The following is an 18,126-nucleotide window of genomic DNA, read 5'->3' as shown; positions in this document are numbered from 1 at the left end:
ACATATAGTTCAAATTAATTTATCATTAATTTCTGAAATTGTATTCAATAGGTCCTGGATTGGCATTCCTGGTCTATCCATCTGCAGTTTTACAATTACCGGGAGCATCAATATGGTCGTGTTTGTTTTTCTTTATGCTTCTTTTAATTGGTCTGGATAGTCAGGTATTTAAAAACAACTACAACAATGTAATTAAATTTAGAAGCTCTTCGTGTTTGTAATATAATTTAAAAATACACTGCAGTACCGCTATTGAAGCTGTCTTACGGGTACCGTTGATCTCCTTCGTACTAGCTCGGGGCTCACGAAACCATAACCAATCAGGGAGATTTAAGTCATCTATATTGGAGTTTCGTCTTAAAAAATATTTCAATTTTTATATTTTTGCCATTTTGGTTTTATAATGACATAATGAACGTGAAAATCTTCCTGCTCGAAAATCAAACTTTATCAAAGTACTGGCTTTAATTTATGTACGTACATATACCAGGGTGGCTATTTTAATCAAAGAAAAATTCCCCGCCATTTCTCGTTTTTTCTCGGTTCGCAAACATGTTTTACGGTTAATAAGATAAAAAAAACTTGAACTTTCTGACCAAGAATTTTTCCATGTAAAGTAGTTAAAACAAACTGAAACGAACAAATACTCAATGAACTTTAAAACGTTCAAAATTTTATTTATTTCATCAATTTTATGTTGCGAACATCGAAAATTTTAAAAATTAAATTTTTTAACAGAACACTTTGTAAATTAGAAGTTACATTATTTTTTATTCTAAATAGATAAAACGTTCTTGAAAATCTTTGAAATTTTAGTTGCAAATCTTAAAAAATCTAGAAGTTGTTTTAAATTTGTCAAATTTAAAATTACTTTTAAAATTCTTCCAGAACTTCTAAATATTTTAATAAATAATAAATGTTAATTGATCAATTTTGTATCGAAAAATTTAACATCAAACGCATATAATTTTTAGTATTTCGAGTCTTCAAGTCTTTTACATTATAAATGTAAGCTTAAAAATAAAAAAATAAAATAGAACAATTTTCAATTTAAACTGCCGTACAAACTGAAAAGATACTTAAGTGACATTGCCGCTTAGAGTGCTTCTCTTAAACTTGGCAATGCAAAAGTCGACATAAACGGCAATGTCACTTATGTATCTTTTTTATGTATTTTTCTTCTACAGATTACTAAAAAACCGATCAAAAAATAGATTATGTACAATACACTGTTTTGAGGTACCTGATTTCACTTAGTGTAAAAGCTTATATTTCTCTTCGAAAGATAATCCTATTATTTTCCTTCGAGATTTTCGTAACGCCTGACTTAACCTGATCACGCAACGCATAACCTAAACACTGAGTGACTGAAAGCGAACTAAAGAAAATGTCCTGTGATATTTTTGCAACTGACCGAAGAAGACGACACGATTAACTGCAGAGAATACTGCCCGTTTTTTTCACACACTCCTGCGTTGTTGTGGAATTGCTCCGCTGGTCGAGCAACGCCACTCTTTCGCCCCCTTAGACCACATTGTCCTCTATAACGGGAACTTTCCTTGCGAGACTGCAGTGTATTTGAATTGATATATAAATTCCTCTGTTTTGTAACAACTCATAGTAAGAAAGAACAGTGGTGATTCTCGGGTTCTTCCGCCATACTTTCCCATGTAAAATTTATATATTTGTTTTTATTTTTAAATCTGTTCTGATAACTTTATAGTAAATGCACTTTATTTCGCCGAAGTCGTTTTATCATCTCTTTTTTTATTTTAACACTCAACTACAATCATAATAAATGTTTTCGGAACTTATTTGTGATAACAATGTAATTAAATGAAATCAGACTTATTGAACAATCTTTAAACTTATAGTATATAATATGTGCAATGGTAACCTTATTAGAAAATAATGGGTGCAGACTGCATTTAAAAAATAACGAATAAAACCATTTTTTAACACTTTCGAAGCGTTATTGAAATTGCAGAGTTTATTTTTTTAAATAAAAACTTACCTCATAAGGTTAATTTTTTATCAGAATTTCACTAATTTGAGATCTTTTTTAAGTTTTTATTCTGAAACAATAAATACTGCACCTTGAAATTCGAAACGTTGGAGGTTTTTCCCGTTTTTGACATACATTTTTCACACTTTAACTTACTCGATAACTTGTTTAATCTAAAATTGAAAGTAATCTAATCATTAGTATATTTATGTAACAACGATTTAAAAAAGAGGCTGCAACCGACTTTGGTGAAATAAAATCGAATTACCCAATTATCAAATATTTTCTTGTCTCAATCAATTTTCATCTTTCAAAACATTTTTAGAATAAAATTTTGCATTTTTTGAATTATAATTAAATTAACTTGAAAATAAAGAAAATATAATGAGTTAAAAATCAAACTTAAGTTCCAATAACCAAATTTAAACAACCATTATAAAATACCCGTATTGAAATTTGAAAAAAAAAATTTTTAATTTCCTAAAAAAGGAAATGAATTTTTTTAATTTGGTCGCTGGATTCTTGTTTTTATTTTAAGGAATTCTGCGCAAAAATAAACTTGATGAATTATTTTTTTAGTTCTGTACTGTGGAAGGCTTCATAACAGCAACAGTTGATGAGTGGCCACGTCTTCTCAGGAAAAGGAAAGAAATTTTTATCGCCATCGTTTGTTTCCTTTCTTACTTGATTGGCCTCTTGTGTGTTACTGATGTAAGAGTCAAATTTATCTACAGAATTCAAGTCTACTGACCCACCCCAAGGGCAAATGGCATAATTTGACGTCAACATACTTTACCAACTGTCCTTTGTACTTTTTGTCCAGATACTTCTTTTTAAACTAAGTTAATGTATTAAAACTTTAGAAAATATAAGAAAATACAGGGTGTGCCGCGAAAACTGTAGTTAATTTCGTGGGGGGGGGGCAAAAAATAAGTAAAAAAGTTCCCAAAATATTTTTGGTCCGATGCTTATTCTGGGCACAACAGAGAGTACAAGTTGTATGTACGTGTGATCATGCGTGTGATATTGTACTTGTCGTTAAAATTTAATAATATTGTATTGTAATTAAAAAAAAAGGTTTTATAATAATAGAAAATCATTATTACGTCCTCTTAAGTTAAGACGTGTTCCTTGGGTCCATTTTTTAGTCGAGAAGCGACGTGAATATTAAGTTAAATTGTTTAAGCTAACAAATTTTTCGTAATTGTAATTTTTTGTATTTTCTTGCCTTTGCAATTAATGTTTTTATAATTTCCGTTCAACTGAATTTTTCTCAACATATTTCATTGTTCTTATTTTTTGCAACAATCTCATATTAAAAAAAGTTTGTAGCCACGCATCCTCACACGTACATAGAACTTGTACCCTTTGTTGTGCCCAGAATAAGCATCTGTCCAAAAAAAATTTGGGGACTTTTTTGCTTATTTTTTATGTGGGCAACTCCCCCCCCCCCCACAAAATTAACTACAGTTCTGCGGGACAGCCTGTATAATAGATGTAATGCTTGCACGATGATTTATTTTGATAGCCAGCGATATTTCGGTTTTCACTCGTGTAAAAAACTACGAATTTTGCCGAAGGTTCGTGAACATTGTAGTTCACTTTTTCAGGGCTGACCTGAAACTGAAGTATCAGGTTATGTTGTTCTTATGTCTACTCTCTACGATGCTTGTGATTGGCCAGACCTTGGGAGACTGAAGCAACCGAATGGAGACTCTACAAATTACCCGTAATGACCTATTGGGTCCCCATTCGGTTACTTTATAAAAACTAAAAAAAACAGCTAGATCAACTTTCAAACTGTTGAAATTCGGATTCTACGTAAAATTTTCTATTGGAAACTCACGAAGTAATCACAATACTTTTTTTGTAGTGGTAAAAAGTGAAAAAAATATATAACATCTATAATGCCTGTTGACTGCTACTTACAGATTATGCGTTTGAAGTATAGCAGTCAACTGTCGTTATACGTCTCATATTTTTTTAAACTTTTTACCGTTGCAAAAAAAAAACCATTGCGATTATGCCATGATCTTCTATAGGGAATTTTAACGTAGAATCCGAATTTCAATAATTTGAAAGTTGAGTTTGCTGTTTTTTTTTGTTGAGTTTTTTAGAAAGCAACCGAATGGGGACCCAATGGGATCTTTACGGGTACTTTGTAGAGGCTCCATTCGATTCCTTCAGCCCGCCAGGGGAGCGGCCCACCGTGGGGACTGGCCGAAACTTATTGGCCAATCAAGTCTTTTAATTTAAAAATCCGGGAGGAGGGAAGGTCAAATCGGATTGGTATTATATCCACTTTCCTTATGAATGTCATCAGCGTGTTTTAAGATTTCGATTGCTTCTCTATGTTTTCTTGGAAAGATGTTGTTTGTTCTTACAATGATGGTTGTTCTGTCAAATAAAATGTTATGTCCTGTTTCGATACGATGTTCAGCTGCTAGTGTTGATTGCGTGAAATGCTTTAGCCTCACTTTACTCTCATGTTCCTTTATACGTTGGCTCACCTTTCTCCTGGTATCTCCAATATAAACTTGGCCACTAGAACAAGGAATTTTATATACTCTTGGATCACTTAGGGGTGCATTTTTGTCTTTAGGGTTATTTAGTAGTTGTCCTATTTTTGCAGATGGTTTAAACATTGTTCTCTCTCTTTTGTAGGTTGTGTTCCCTTGTTTTTTTAGTGTATTTTCTTATTGCTTTATCAATTTGTTTGTTTGTGTAATCGTTCTGCATTAGGATTTGTATTACGTTTTGTAATTCCTTTTCTAAATTATCTTTATTTGTTATAGAGACAGCTCCAAGGGCGGACTAGGCCACCGGGAAAGCGGACAAATGCCCAGTGGGCGCCACCCGATTAGGCCCTCGACAAAAATTGTTATCCAAAATAGTTGGCTATCGATGCATTTTCGAGGCACTTTTTCTTAAACGCGCGGGGTGCCATTTGACCCCCCGTCCGCCCCTGGACAGCTCCGTATGCAATGGAGTTGATGACAGATTGTTTTTGAGATCTGTGACGGTGGATGGAGGCATTTAGTTATCTGTTTGTGTGTGCGGGTTTTCTGTAAACTTCATGTCCTAATGTATTATCAGATCTTTTGTAAATTAATACGTCCAAGAAATGCAATTTTCCGTTTTGTTCTATTTCCATGGTGAACTGGATATTAGGATGTAATCGATTAATGAAATCGAGAAACTTATTTAGTTCTTCTCGTCTATGTCGTCAGATGACAAAAGTGCCATCAACGTAACGGAACCAAAATTCCGGTTTAAGCTTGGTTTGCTTGAAGATTTTAGTTTCTAGATGTTCGGTCAAGACATTAGCTATTATAGGTGAGATTGAGGATCCCTTTGCTGCCCCTGAGGTGTGTTCGTAGAATTGGTTATTGAACGAGAAGCAAGTATTATTGAAACAGTGTTCTATCAAAGGTACGAGCTCGAAAGAAAAGTTTGTAAAAGATTTAGTAATATCAATTGTATCAGAGATCAGTACTTTCGTAAAGAGAGATACTATGACGAAACTCACTATGATGTTTTGGGGTTGAATGTGAATCTGTTGTATCGTTTTGATAAAATCAAATTTGTTTTTGACGGGAGTGATAGAGTTTCCTGTAAACGGATTTACGACATTTTTACGACATCCTATGTCCATGTCGTTTCGGTGTCTTTACGATATCGTAAAGACATCGTTAGATCATACGACTTATTTCCGATATCGTAAATACACCTTAACGACATGGACATAGAATGTCGTAAAGCTGTCGTAACGATGTCGTAAAGACGTCGCCAAACGTTGTGCTCACTGGGGTGCTAGGTTGTAAGTTGGTGAGTTTATTGTACTGAAGATCAGTCTGAGTGGAATGTTCCCAGTAGGCAAAAAAATTAAGGATGCCCTAGAGACGTCTTTGGGACATCCCTAAGACGTCTTTTATAACATGTCTTTTAGTCATCCTAGAAATGTTCTTAAAACGTCTAATATCAGTACGAAATATGTCCCGAGAACGTCCATGTCTTTAAGACGTCCTTAAGTATCTTTAGGACATTGGACGTCTTGAAGACGTTGATTGACCTGACATACGACGTCCTAGGAATGTCCAGGGGACGTTCTCGGGATTTTCATAGTGTTGTGCCGACTGGGTTATCTTTGTGGATTTTTGGAAGCCGGTAAACTCTTGGAAAAATAGAATTAGTAGGTATCAATTTAAATATTATTTGGCTGCCAAGTTCAGAGTTTTTGTGTATGTATCGTCAGTTAGAAGTTCCATGATTTTGTTGTTATAGTCTTCTTTATTCATTATAAATGCTATGTTTCCTTTATCTGCGGGTGATATTATAATATCTTCATTCCGATTGAGTTTTTTAAGTGCGGTTTTTTCCTGTTTTTTTTCAAGTTTGAGGAAGGAACTTGAGCTTGGCGTAAAATTTTGGCCGTCCTCCGTCGTACGTCATTTTCTTTTTCGGGGGAAAGGGTATATATTGTGTTTGCTTTACTGGAAGTAATTTGCCAAATTTTATTTTTTGTTTTTGAGTGGGAAGCTCTTCAATCCGCTGGGATTGGTCAAAAGATATGCTGTCCAATGTGGACCAAATGTCAAATCGGAGGGTGTATGATAGGAAAAGGTGAAGTTTTAATAGTATTTTAGCGGTAGTGTGCAAAAGAAATTTGGTGTGTTGTATTCTTTCTTTCAAGAGAAGCACACTTGTATTATGCAGAATTTATTTGGATTTAGATGTTCGTAAATTATATTTTCATTTGTAAGAATTTTCGAACGGTTTTGTTGTCCCTGCAAACTTTTAAAAAAGCTAAGGATGTTAGTAGCTTACCTTGAGAAGTCCTATGCTTACTAGAGGAATTGGTTTTAGTAAAAATACTCTCTCCGTAGAGTTCTTTGATAATAGATTTAATGCTTTGAAGATGATTAATTTTGATGACAAGAGATTTCGTTCTGTTGTTCTTATGTATATTCTCTACGATGCCTGTGATTGTCCAGAGCGCCCCAGCGTGGGGACTGTCAAACATAAGAATAAGATACCTCCGAAACTTATTCACTTCTATTTCCATAACGACCGCTACGCGGTTTTCTATTCTCTTAAAGAGAACGTGTTTTCAATATATTTAATTCCTTCTAATTGTACCGGTAACGCACCTCACAGAGATATTTTTTATTCCTCAGAAGTGGTCATATTTTAATTTTATTTAATTCCGTCTAATAAGTTCATAAAATATGTGTAATAAGTTGTTTTAATTCCTTCATGCAAAATGTAAATTCTGACATTTTAATTCTAACCAATTCAACTCTGCCTCTCTAGAGTTGAAATTATTTAAATTCGCACATTTGAATAGATTTCTTTTATGCATTTTTCAAAACGTTTAAATAAATTATTAAAATATAAATAAATATAAATTTGAATATTTTCGAATTTATAAGTTATAAAAAGATTTAATAATGAAAAATAGGTTAAATAAATGCTTTCGTTAAATTTTACGCTTATTACGGGGACTACCTCCAAAAAACTATTGAAACTTCACCTTTTCCTATCAAACACCCTCAGATTTGATATTTGGTACACATTGGACCGCATCTCTTTTGACCAATCTCAACAGATTCAAGAGCTTTTCAATCAAAAACAAAAAAATAAAATTTGACAAATTACTTTCAGTGAAGCAGATAGAACTAACAGACCCAGTAAAGAACATTTCTGACCATCTTCTCAGCAATTAAATGATTTCAGTCTTCTCTAAAAGACATAATTTTGCAGTAGCTACTTCGAAAATCCTAAAAGAAGAAATAATTTAGAATTCACAATATATACCCTTCCACGCGAAAAAGCAAATGACACACGACCGAGGACGGCCATCATTTTACGCCAAGCTCAAATACCTAGCTGAAACTTCACAAAACAAGAAAAAATCGCAATTAAAAAACTCAATCGGAATATGGATATTATAATATTACCCGCAGACAAAGGAAACACAACAGTAACAATGAATAAAGAAGACTGTAACAACAAAATCATGGACCTTCTAACTGACGATACATACACAAAACTTAAAAAGGACCCTATAAAAACAATAGTCAATAAAACAAAACCCCTTCTAAAAGACTCTAAACTTGACAGCCAAATAATATCAAAATTAATACTATTTACGGGCTCCCAAAAATCCACTCAGACTCAGACCGATCGTCTGCGCAATAAACTCACCAACGCACAACCTAGCACGCTTCTACGCTACAAAACTAAATCCGTTTACAGGAATCTCCATCACTCACGTCCAAAACTGATATGACTTTATCAAAAAGATACAACAGATTCACATTCAGCCCCAAGACATCATTTTGAGTTTCGACATAGTATCTCTCTTTACTAAAGTACCAATCTCTGATACAATGGATATTATTGAATCTTTTACAAACTTTCCTTCCGAGCTCATGCCTTTGATAGAACACTGTCTCAATAATACTTACTTCTCGTTTAATAACCAATTCTACGAACAAACCTCAGGGGCAGCAAAGGGTTCCCCAATCTCACTGTAATAGCTAATGTCTTGATGGAACATCTAGAAACTAAAATCTTCAAACAAGCCAAGCTTAAACCGGAATTTTGGTTCCGTTACGTTGATGACACTTTTCTCATCTGGCGACATGAACGAGAAGAACTAAATAAGTTTTTCGATTTCATCAATCGATCACATCCTAATATCCAGTTCACCATGGAAATACAATAAAGTGGAAAATTTCCTTTCTTGGACGTATTAATTTACAAAAGATCTGATAACACATTAGGACATGAAGTTTAGAGAAAACGGGCCCATTCAAACAGATACCTAAATGCCTCCTCCCCCCCTCACCCATCTTAAAATCAATCTGTCATCAACTCCCTTGTATACATAGCTACCTCCATGACAGATAAAGGTAACTTACAAAAGGTTGACAAAACGTTAAACAAATCCTAATACAGAACGATTACACAAACAAATTGATGAAGCAATAAGAAAATACACTATAAAATACATTTGAATACATTCTACGAAAGAAAGAGAGAGAAAAATGACCACCGCCCTACCCTACATCCAAGCTGTCACAGAACAAACAGAAAGAATTCTCAACAAATCCAACATCCAAACCATATTTAAACCACATGCGAAAATTAGACAACTACTAAATAAACCTAAAGACAAAAAAGCACCTCTAAGTGATCCAGGAGTATATAAAGTTCCTTGTTCTTGTGGCAAAGTCGATATTGGAGAAACCAGGAGAGCGGTGAGCCAACGTATAAAGGAACATGAGAGTAAAGGCAGGCTAAAAATTTTCACGCAATCAACACGAGCTGAACATCATATCGAAACAGGACATAACATTTTATTTGGCAGAACAACAGTCATTGTAAAAACACACAACATCTTTCCAAGAAAACATAGAGAAACAATCGAAATCTTAAAACACCCTGATAACATCAATAAGGAAAATGGATAAAATACCAATCTGATTTAACTTTCCGTCTTAATAACCTGATACCGCAGTTTGAGGTCAGCCTTGAAGAACTGAACTGCAATGTTCACGAAACGTCGACAAAATTTGTAGTTTTTTGTATAAGAAAATGTATCATCTGACATCTGTCTAATTCCTTGGAGTACTTACTTTGCAAGAAAAAACTATTTTTATGAGTATTTGGGACTCCTTGTGCAAGTTAATATCTGTTAAGCTTAAGGAATATTATGTTTTTATTTATTAAAAATGTATGGTACATTTGCGTGTATGTATCCAGGAAATGGGAAATATAATAAATGACCGTATTACAGACATTTCTCTTTTTATAAAAAATAACTGCTATAAGGAGGCCATGTAAAACTCATAAAAAAATTATTCTTGATGATATTAACACTGCGAAATATCGGAACTTTTTATATTAAGGATTTTCTGTGGTCTTCTTGTCATTTTTTAAGTTAATTCAATGTAACTTTTCTATTTTATCATCTGCTTCCATTTGTAAACACAGCTTTCTATTTTCGCATCAAAAAGAATTATAACATTTTGTGGTATAATTTTGTTATATTTTTCAGGGAGGCATGTATGTTTTTCAGCTTCTGGATTCTTATGCGGTGAGCGGATTTTGTCTGCTCTTTCTTATGTTTTTTGAATGTATAGCAGTATCATGGGCTTTCGGCGTTAACCGATTTTATGATGGTCTCCGTGACATGATTGGCTATTATCCATGTTTCTGGTGGAAATTTTGTTGGACTATTACGACACCGGCTATCTGCATAGTAAGTTAAAATTATTCAGATTTTTCTTACTTAAATTAAATTTACCAACAAAAGACCGTATCTGAAAAAAGTGACAAATCTTCTGTAAATATAAGAAAAAAATTAACTTTTTAATTTATTCAGGGCGTTTTCACATTCAACATCATCAAGTTCTCACCAGTCAAATATCTTAGTTACGAGTATCCATGGTGGAGTCACCTTTTGGGATGGTTTTCTGGTCTTTCGTCGATGATGTGTATTCCTGGGTATATGATTTACATCTGGTGCGTTACTCCCGGTACAAAGTCAGAGGTAATTAAATGTTTTAATGTTAATGAATTATGTAGAATATCAAAAAATTAAAAGTTCTGAAATTTCAATAATACAATAAAATATCTTAACTAAATATGCACATATCTGTATTTTAAATAATAAAAACTTATTTGTTTCAGAAATACCGTAAATTAATTAGGATAGACGATGACATTGCAACTTTGCGAATTAAATTGAATCCAACTAAAGCTGCCGAAATCCAGTCAGAATTCAATTAATAGCTAATGCTATTTATTATGTAATTTTAATGATAATGCCAAATATTTGTAGAAATACTTAAAGACTCTGTATGTCGTATCAGTAGAAAAATGCAACTTTTGCCACTGTTGTTGAAAGTAATATTTTGTTTAATACATGCTGAGGAAGTACGATTGTTCATCAATAAGTGCAGATGATTTTCCTTTATGCGTGTTAGTGGAAAGTTGAGTGCAAGGGAGTATTGAATTGTCGAATATAGTGGTACACATTTCAGTAATCAATCTCAAAGAGAAAAATAATTTTAAAATCTTTTTAGGCTTAGTAATAAATGTGCGGGTTTATATTCCACAAAAAAAAATTCCTTTCGCTGACAGGACCCAAGCAGAATGCTAAAAATTAAACCTAGACTTAAGGCTGATCGAGCGGTGCACCGAAAACTGTCAGAATCTGTGTGAACATTCAAACGTTTAGCTGTTGTAGAAGTATTTGCTAGTGTCTAGTTTTTCTTGTAAACGGAATTATTTGTGATAAAAAGTTAGAATGGAAAATTGTGACAATTAGAGAAAGTAAGAGGCCGAAATTGCTGTCACATCGAAGTCAAAAGATAAACCAACCCTTCTAATAATACTTTTTTCTGACATAGGCATAAAAAGATCGCTTTTCAATACCTTTCTTTGTTTCGTAAAATCCAAGAAAAAAAGAAAGTATCCATGCAAATTAAATAGAAAAGATTCAGATACCCCACAAATCCCGCTTTGTGGCAATGAATTTTAAGATTTTTATGCGTACAAATAGGGTGCAAAAGTTTGAACTCAGCGAATTCACTTCAATGCGTCAGCGCGCAAACGCTTCAACATTGTTCAATTCGTTTGAATTCGCAAGAGTAAAATACACGCTCGAATCCGCCCCAATTCGTCTTGGCGAATTTCAGCAAGTGTTGATTTATACAATTCAATCCGTAACAGGAAAACCAACATGCGCGGGAACTCAGTGGACTCATACACAAGGAATCGCTGGTCCAGGTCTCGACGCATGCAGTTTTTACTAATTTTGGTCGAATTGACCTTGACCACGTATTCATATAAATTCACGTGCATTTAATTCGTGCTGTCTTAAGTCATCTAAATGCGTCGTAATTCGTTTAAACTTATCAGAAAACGGTATTCACGTGAATTAAAAAATGTTAATTCGCCCCAATCTATATTAATTCTTTCTTTTTTGCTGGGGTGGTACTCTTTATAACTAATTTTCACAGCTACCATAAAAAGAATTTATACTGCGATTTTAGTGCGCCAGTTCGAACTGGACTTAAAAACTCTGGTATTAAATCATTTTAGTGCAGTTTTCAGGAGCGGTAACCTGACTATGACGTTAAGGATTGATTTAAAAGAGTAAATGTGATTAGTGATTGGAACAACACGAAGTGATAAGATACAATGAATTACTGATAAATTACAAATTAACGTAAAGCTAGCGGATCGATTCAATGGAAAGGATGCTCTACAGAGTATCCTCATAGTATCGACATAGTATCCCTTTCGCATCATGCAGCAAAAGCTGAAAAAACCGCCATATTAACTTTTAAATTGGTGAAATTCGGATTACTTTAGACCGGGAAGTGATAGTGAATTTTTTCTTTGACCGGGAATTTTACAAGTTTTTAGAAGAAAAATCCATCCAATCACTTGAAATATCAAGAATTTTATATCGCAATATATATCATACAAATTAAAAAGGGGTTGATTTCAACTTTTTTTTAAATGCTAAGCGTAATTTTTAACTTTTTCAATCATGAAATCATTAAGTTTACAATGTGTAATTCAAAACTCTTTTACCATAACAATTTTCCATTTTATATTTTCATTTTTTAGGGTACATTTTCATTCAAAGAATTTTAAAGTACAGTTTTGAAGGTTCACTTAATAAAAGATTAAAAGCTTTTGCGATTAAAATTTTTTGACAAAAAACGTTTTAAGTTGATCAACTGTAAATATAAATTCATTAATGATTTTTAAAATTGAACTGTAGTTCGTGGAGTCGAAATTGAACAATAATTGAATGATTTTATGGGGCGATTCTAAATCAGTTAAAATTAAATAATTTACAGACTTTGACGTTAAAAATTGGACTACTTAAATTCAAAAGCCTTAGTAGTTAATCAAACGTAAACTTCCGACTGTAACTTTATAAACATTCTGTTGTTTCAGTAGAAAATAACCATTTCCAACCTTTTCAATTTAAACATTTTCAATTAAGAAAAATAGCAATTTGTTAACAGTCAGCAATGTTTGAGTGTTTATTTAAAATGGAATATGAAAAACTAAACAATTCGGAACTAAATTGTTTAAAACAGAAAGCCTTAAATCGTTAAAATTTTAGAGAGCTAAACTCAATCTTAGAACGTCACAATGTTAATTTTATCGTTCCGTTAAAAAAAATTGTTATTTATAAGTGAAAATGTGGAGTTTTGATGTGCTAATAAGAGATAAAAATGTACTCAGATCGAAAATTGCGAGTAGTTGAGGAAATACATCTTATTTTTTAAATTAAAATTGTGAACCTTTTAAGGGCATGCTCTTCGGTGACCACGTAACTAAACTACTCCCCTGTTATGAACTTCTTTTTTTGTTGTTCACTGTGTCCACACGGATTGAGATATTGTGTTTAAACTTTGACGGATAAAATAAAAGGCACTAAAGTACGTTTGTATATATCAATATATGGGTAATTTTAAAGAAAGTTTATTTATAAATTGATGGAATAGGATATTATCATTCGAGTTATAGCACTTCGCAGATCATTTTTGGTTTGATGTCTAAACCTTGAAAAAAATTAATATAAAAAATAAAATTTGCACATTCGTTGCAAAAGAACAAATAAGTATCTGAACACACGTAACCTATCATTATTTTTTGGGCATTTTTAGCGATTTCTAGCGGAGAAAAAAAGAAACTTTGAACGTCGATAAAGTCGAGATCACGTGACTAAGTTCGTTCATGAAATTTTTGTGTAGAATGATTTTCATTTCTTTTGTCCTAAAAATAGAAGATAAATTTCAATTTGGAAACATAGCCACATCAGCAATGTGCTAAAATTTACTCGTCGGAGTTTTCCAACAAACTTCCATAATTATTGAAGTTGAATCGATCAGCTGATGAGTTTGTTGACAATGAAACAACCAGCGGGGCTCAGCGTCGGACTCGCCATGTCCTTCGACCCCGGGCGAAATTTTATTTTTATTCTTAGAATTGTTTCACACCAGTACAAAAAATACACAAGAATATATAACCATTTCAAAATTTTAATTATTTTCTGAAGATGCACATTTCTCAAGATGGGACTTGGACGGATTTTCGAGTATCACATTCTAAGATGTTCCTCGAATTTTTTAAATCTAGACATCTAGTTTATCGACGTTAAAAGTTTATTTCCTATTCCTGTAGTATTTTACTAGAAAACTTTCTTCGTAATTATAAACATTTTGATGTATAAAAACGTTCCTTAGTGCTTTCTGTATAACTTCCTAAATCCTGAACACGAGATGTCAATCCGAGTGGAGTAGTGAGGACCAAAAGAAATGAAAAACATTTCATTCTCTACACAAAAATTGCATAAACGACCTTAGTCACGTAATCTCGACTTTATCGACGTTCAAAGTTTCTTTTTTCCGCTAGAAATCGCTAAAAATGCTCCAAAAATAATGATAGATTACGTGTGTGCAGATGCTAAATTTTTTATTTGCAACGAATGTGCAAATTTTATTGCTTATATTAATTTTTTTTAAAGTTTAGATGATTTAGTCCAAAATTTGTGTCAGTGCTCAATATACGCGAATCAAAAAATCTGAAATGCATCAAACCAAAAATGATCTGCAAAGTGCTATTACTCGAATGGTAATATCCTATTTCATCAATTTATAAATAAACTTTCTTTAAAATTATAAGCATATTGATGTATACAAACGTTCTTTAGTGCCTTTTATTTAATCTGACAAATTTTAAACACGATATCTCAATCTTTGTAAACACAGTGAACACCAAAAAATGCACACAACCGGGGACTAGTTTGGTCACGTGGTCACCTAAGATCATGCCCCTAAGGATTATAAAAGGTTTTAGTATAGTAAAAATTGTCTTAGGATTCCTGCTAAAATTCAAAGTGATTTTTTTATTTCGAAAAATTAATTTCAGGGGAATATTTAGGAATATTTCAAAACAATATCAAATTTTGATAAATAAATAACAATTAAATAGTCATGAATTTGAAAAAATAGGAATAAGTTTAAGAGATCTTTAGAAATTTCGAACAAGTTCAAAAATCAGTTAAAACTTTAAAGGATGCCAAAAATTTTTAAATAAAATGTAGAATTTTTAAGATTTCAAACAAAAAATTTAGAAGCTTTTCAAGGATTTTAAAAGGTTTCAAAATATAAAAAAAAGAATTATTTAGATTCCTCCCAAAATTGACAATTATTTTTAATTTTGAAAAATTAATTTTAAGAGAATATTTAAAAAGATTTTTAAAAATTTCCAAAACTGTTAAAATAACAATATAAATATTCCAAAACATTTAAAAGAAAAAGTGTTCGATAACAAATATTTATCTTTCAGTTTTCAATGCTTTTAACTTAAAATTGCTTGAAATAATATCATTTTTGAAAATTCATAAACTTTTTGATTAATTCCACAATTTAAAACATTGAAAATGATAGCGCTCAGCCTGGATTTGAACTGGGCGAAGAATAACTTAAAAATTATTATTAACCTCCCCCTTGAGCGTGGAGGGGAGAGGGTAGTTATTATTTGCCCCGACCCCCTAAGCCCTTCTCAGGAACCGCGCCTGCCCGTTCATAGTGATCACGTGTTACCGGAGCGATGGCGAAAAAGCACAGCATCATCCGAACTCTACTTCATTCGTACAGAACTAAGCGATCTTGTTCGCACTAATTATAACGAACTCACACTAACTGCAGCGTTGTCGCAGCCGGGAAATCCCGGCTGCGCCCCCTTGGTTGGCGCACCCTAATCCAGGCCAAGGCGCCCCAAAAATATTATATTGTTTAAAAAAATAAATATATGTTAAATTTTAATGGAAAGAGCGAAAAGAATATCCAATAATATCCACGATTTACACTTGTAATCTTATAAGTCATACCAGTAATTTAAAAAGTGTCCTCTAAATTCCCTAATGCATATTTTGGATTCTATTATAGAAAATACTTTTTAAATGAATAATAGATTACTCATATTGATACGTAGTGTTGGAAATGTACAAACATAGATATTTAATACCAGCTAATACCAGTTAGAACTAGTAACTACATTAGTAACTAATGGGCATTCGGAAGAGGTGATAGTATATAAGCTACAAAACCTTTAAAAAGGGCAGAACATTCTTGTAATCAAAGGCTGCAGGTCGTAATGCCGGTCAGTCTAACAAAGTATTGTATCTCATTTTTGAATCAATAAAGAACACTCTGCGGTATTAGCCTCAGAGTTTCGAAATTTTATAATATTGAATTTCGTTTGTCCGGAAAGTAATAGGACTGAGTTGATTTAAAAAAATTTATTGAGCCATTCGTTACAATTCTTTAAAAACTTTCAAAATAGGCTCCTTCTGCAGGTTAAAAAAATTAATTTTTAACCAAAAAGAAAATAAATTTTCTACAAAATAGTTACATTTTCAGAAAATATATCCTGAAAAATTTTGAATCCTTAAAAACCGCTTAAAATTTTTGAAAGCTCTTGAAAATTCCTTACAAGTTTAAAAATACCTTAAAAGCTTTCAAATCCTTTAAAATCTCATACTGAATTATTGAAATCAATTGAAAATGCCTTGGAATCTATTAAAATATCCTAATATATATCAAATCCTTTAAAATCTCATACTAAATTACTGTCAAAAATTGAAAATTCCTTGGAACGTTTTAAAATACTCTCAAATATTTCGAAACCTTCAAAATATTTTGAAAGACCTTGGCATCTTTTAAAGATTTCTAAAGTACTTTGGAACTTTTTTAAATAACCCTGCTAAAGTTGTTAAAATTCTTTGAAATTCCTTTAGATTATAAAAATAAGTGGAAAATTCCTTGAGATCTTTCAAAACATCCTCAAATATTTCAAATCCTTTAAAATCTCACACTAAATTATTAAAATAATTTGAAAATTACTTGAAATCTATTAAAATATTCTAAAATATACATCAAATCCTTTAAAATATCATTCTAAATTACTGTGATCAATTGAAAATTCCTTGGAATCTTTTAAAATTCTCTTAAAATTTTCAAATCCTTTAAAATCTTTTCAAATACCTAGAACTTTTTATAAAGATTTCTAAAGTATTTAAAAAAAAATTTTTTAAATAACCCTTTTAAAATTGGTTTAATTCTTTGAAATTTCCTTAAATTATGAAAATCAGTTGAAAATTCCTTCCCATTTTTAAAAATATGCTCAAATGTTTAAAATCCTTAAAAATCTTTTTAAATCTTTTAAATTTATTAAAGCGCTTAAAAATATCTTGAAATTTGAAACATACCCTGAAATATTTTTTGAAATGTCAAGTAATTTTCAACTGATTTCCATAATTTATGGGAATTTCAAAGAATGAACCCAATTTTAAAAAGGTTATTTAAAAAAATTTAAATACTTTATAAATCTTTAAAAAATTAAGTTGTAGTTGTTTCAAAAGATTTTAAAGGATTTTAAAATTTGTAGAGAATTTTAAAAAATTGCACGGAATTTTCATTTGCTTACAGTAATTTAATATGACATTTTAAGGGATTTGATATATTTTAGGATATTTTAATAGATTTCAAGTAATTTTCAAATTATTTTAATAATTTAGTGTGAGCTTTTTAAGGATTTTAAATATTTCAGGGTATGTTTCAAATTTCAAGATATTTTCAAGCGCTTAAGCAAATTTAAAAGATTTAAAAAGATTTTAAAGGATTTTAATTATTTGAGAATATTTTTAAAAATGTCAAAGAATTTTCAACTGATTTTCATAATTTAAGGGAATTTCAAAGAATTAAACCAATTTTAAAAGAGTTATTTAAAAAAAATTTTAATACATTAGAAATTTTTATAAAAGGTTCTAGGTATTTGAAAAGATTTTAGAGGATTTGAAAAATTTGAGAGAATTTTAAAAGATTCCAAGGAATTTTCAATTGATCACAGTATTTATTGAATTTTAAGATATTTTCAAGAGCTTTAAAAAATTTTAAAAGGTTTTTAAGGATTTTAAATATTTGAGGATGTTTTGAAAGATCTCAAGGAATTTTGAAATTATTTTTATAATTTAAAGGAATTTCAAAGAATTTTAACAACTTTAGCAGGGTTATTTA

The 18,126-nt window shown here is 31.6% G+C and overlaps 1 protein-coding gene across 1 annotated transcript in view; it reads left to right on the top strand.

Annotated features, from left to right (window-relative positions):
- LOC117177737 (sodium- and chloride-dependent GABA transporter 1-like) overlaps window positions 1-10,962 on the top strand; it is a 344,932-nt gene extending 333,970 nt beyond the window's left edge. The window contains exons 10-14 of the mRNA XM_033368637.1: window positions 52-164; window positions 2,585-2,716; window positions 10,071-10,274; window positions 10,398-10,565; window positions 10,706-10,962. Coding sequence (XP_033224528.1) covers window positions 52-164; window positions 2,585-2,716; window positions 10,071-10,274; window positions 10,398-10,565; window positions 10,706-10,804 — 716 coding nt within the window. The 3' untranslated portion in view covers window positions 10,805-10,962. The remainder of the gene's footprint in view (window positions 1-51; window positions 165-2,584; window positions 2,717-10,070; window positions 10,275-10,397; window positions 10,566-10,705) is intronic.
- Window positions 10,963-18,126: the final 7,164 nt, after the last annotated feature.

Source organism: Belonocnema kinseyi, chromosome 8 (genome assembly GCF_010883055.1).
Source record: "Belonocnema kinseyi isolate 2016_QV_RU_SX_M_011 chromosome 8, B_treatae_v1, whole genome shotgun sequence".
NCBI classification, from domain to species: Eukaryota; Metazoa; Arthropoda; class Insecta; order Hymenoptera; family Cynipidae; genus Belonocnema; species Belonocnema kinseyi.
The sequence above is the reverse complement of the archived record's forward strand: the minus strand, read 5'-3'. Positions and strand labels throughout refer to the sequence as shown.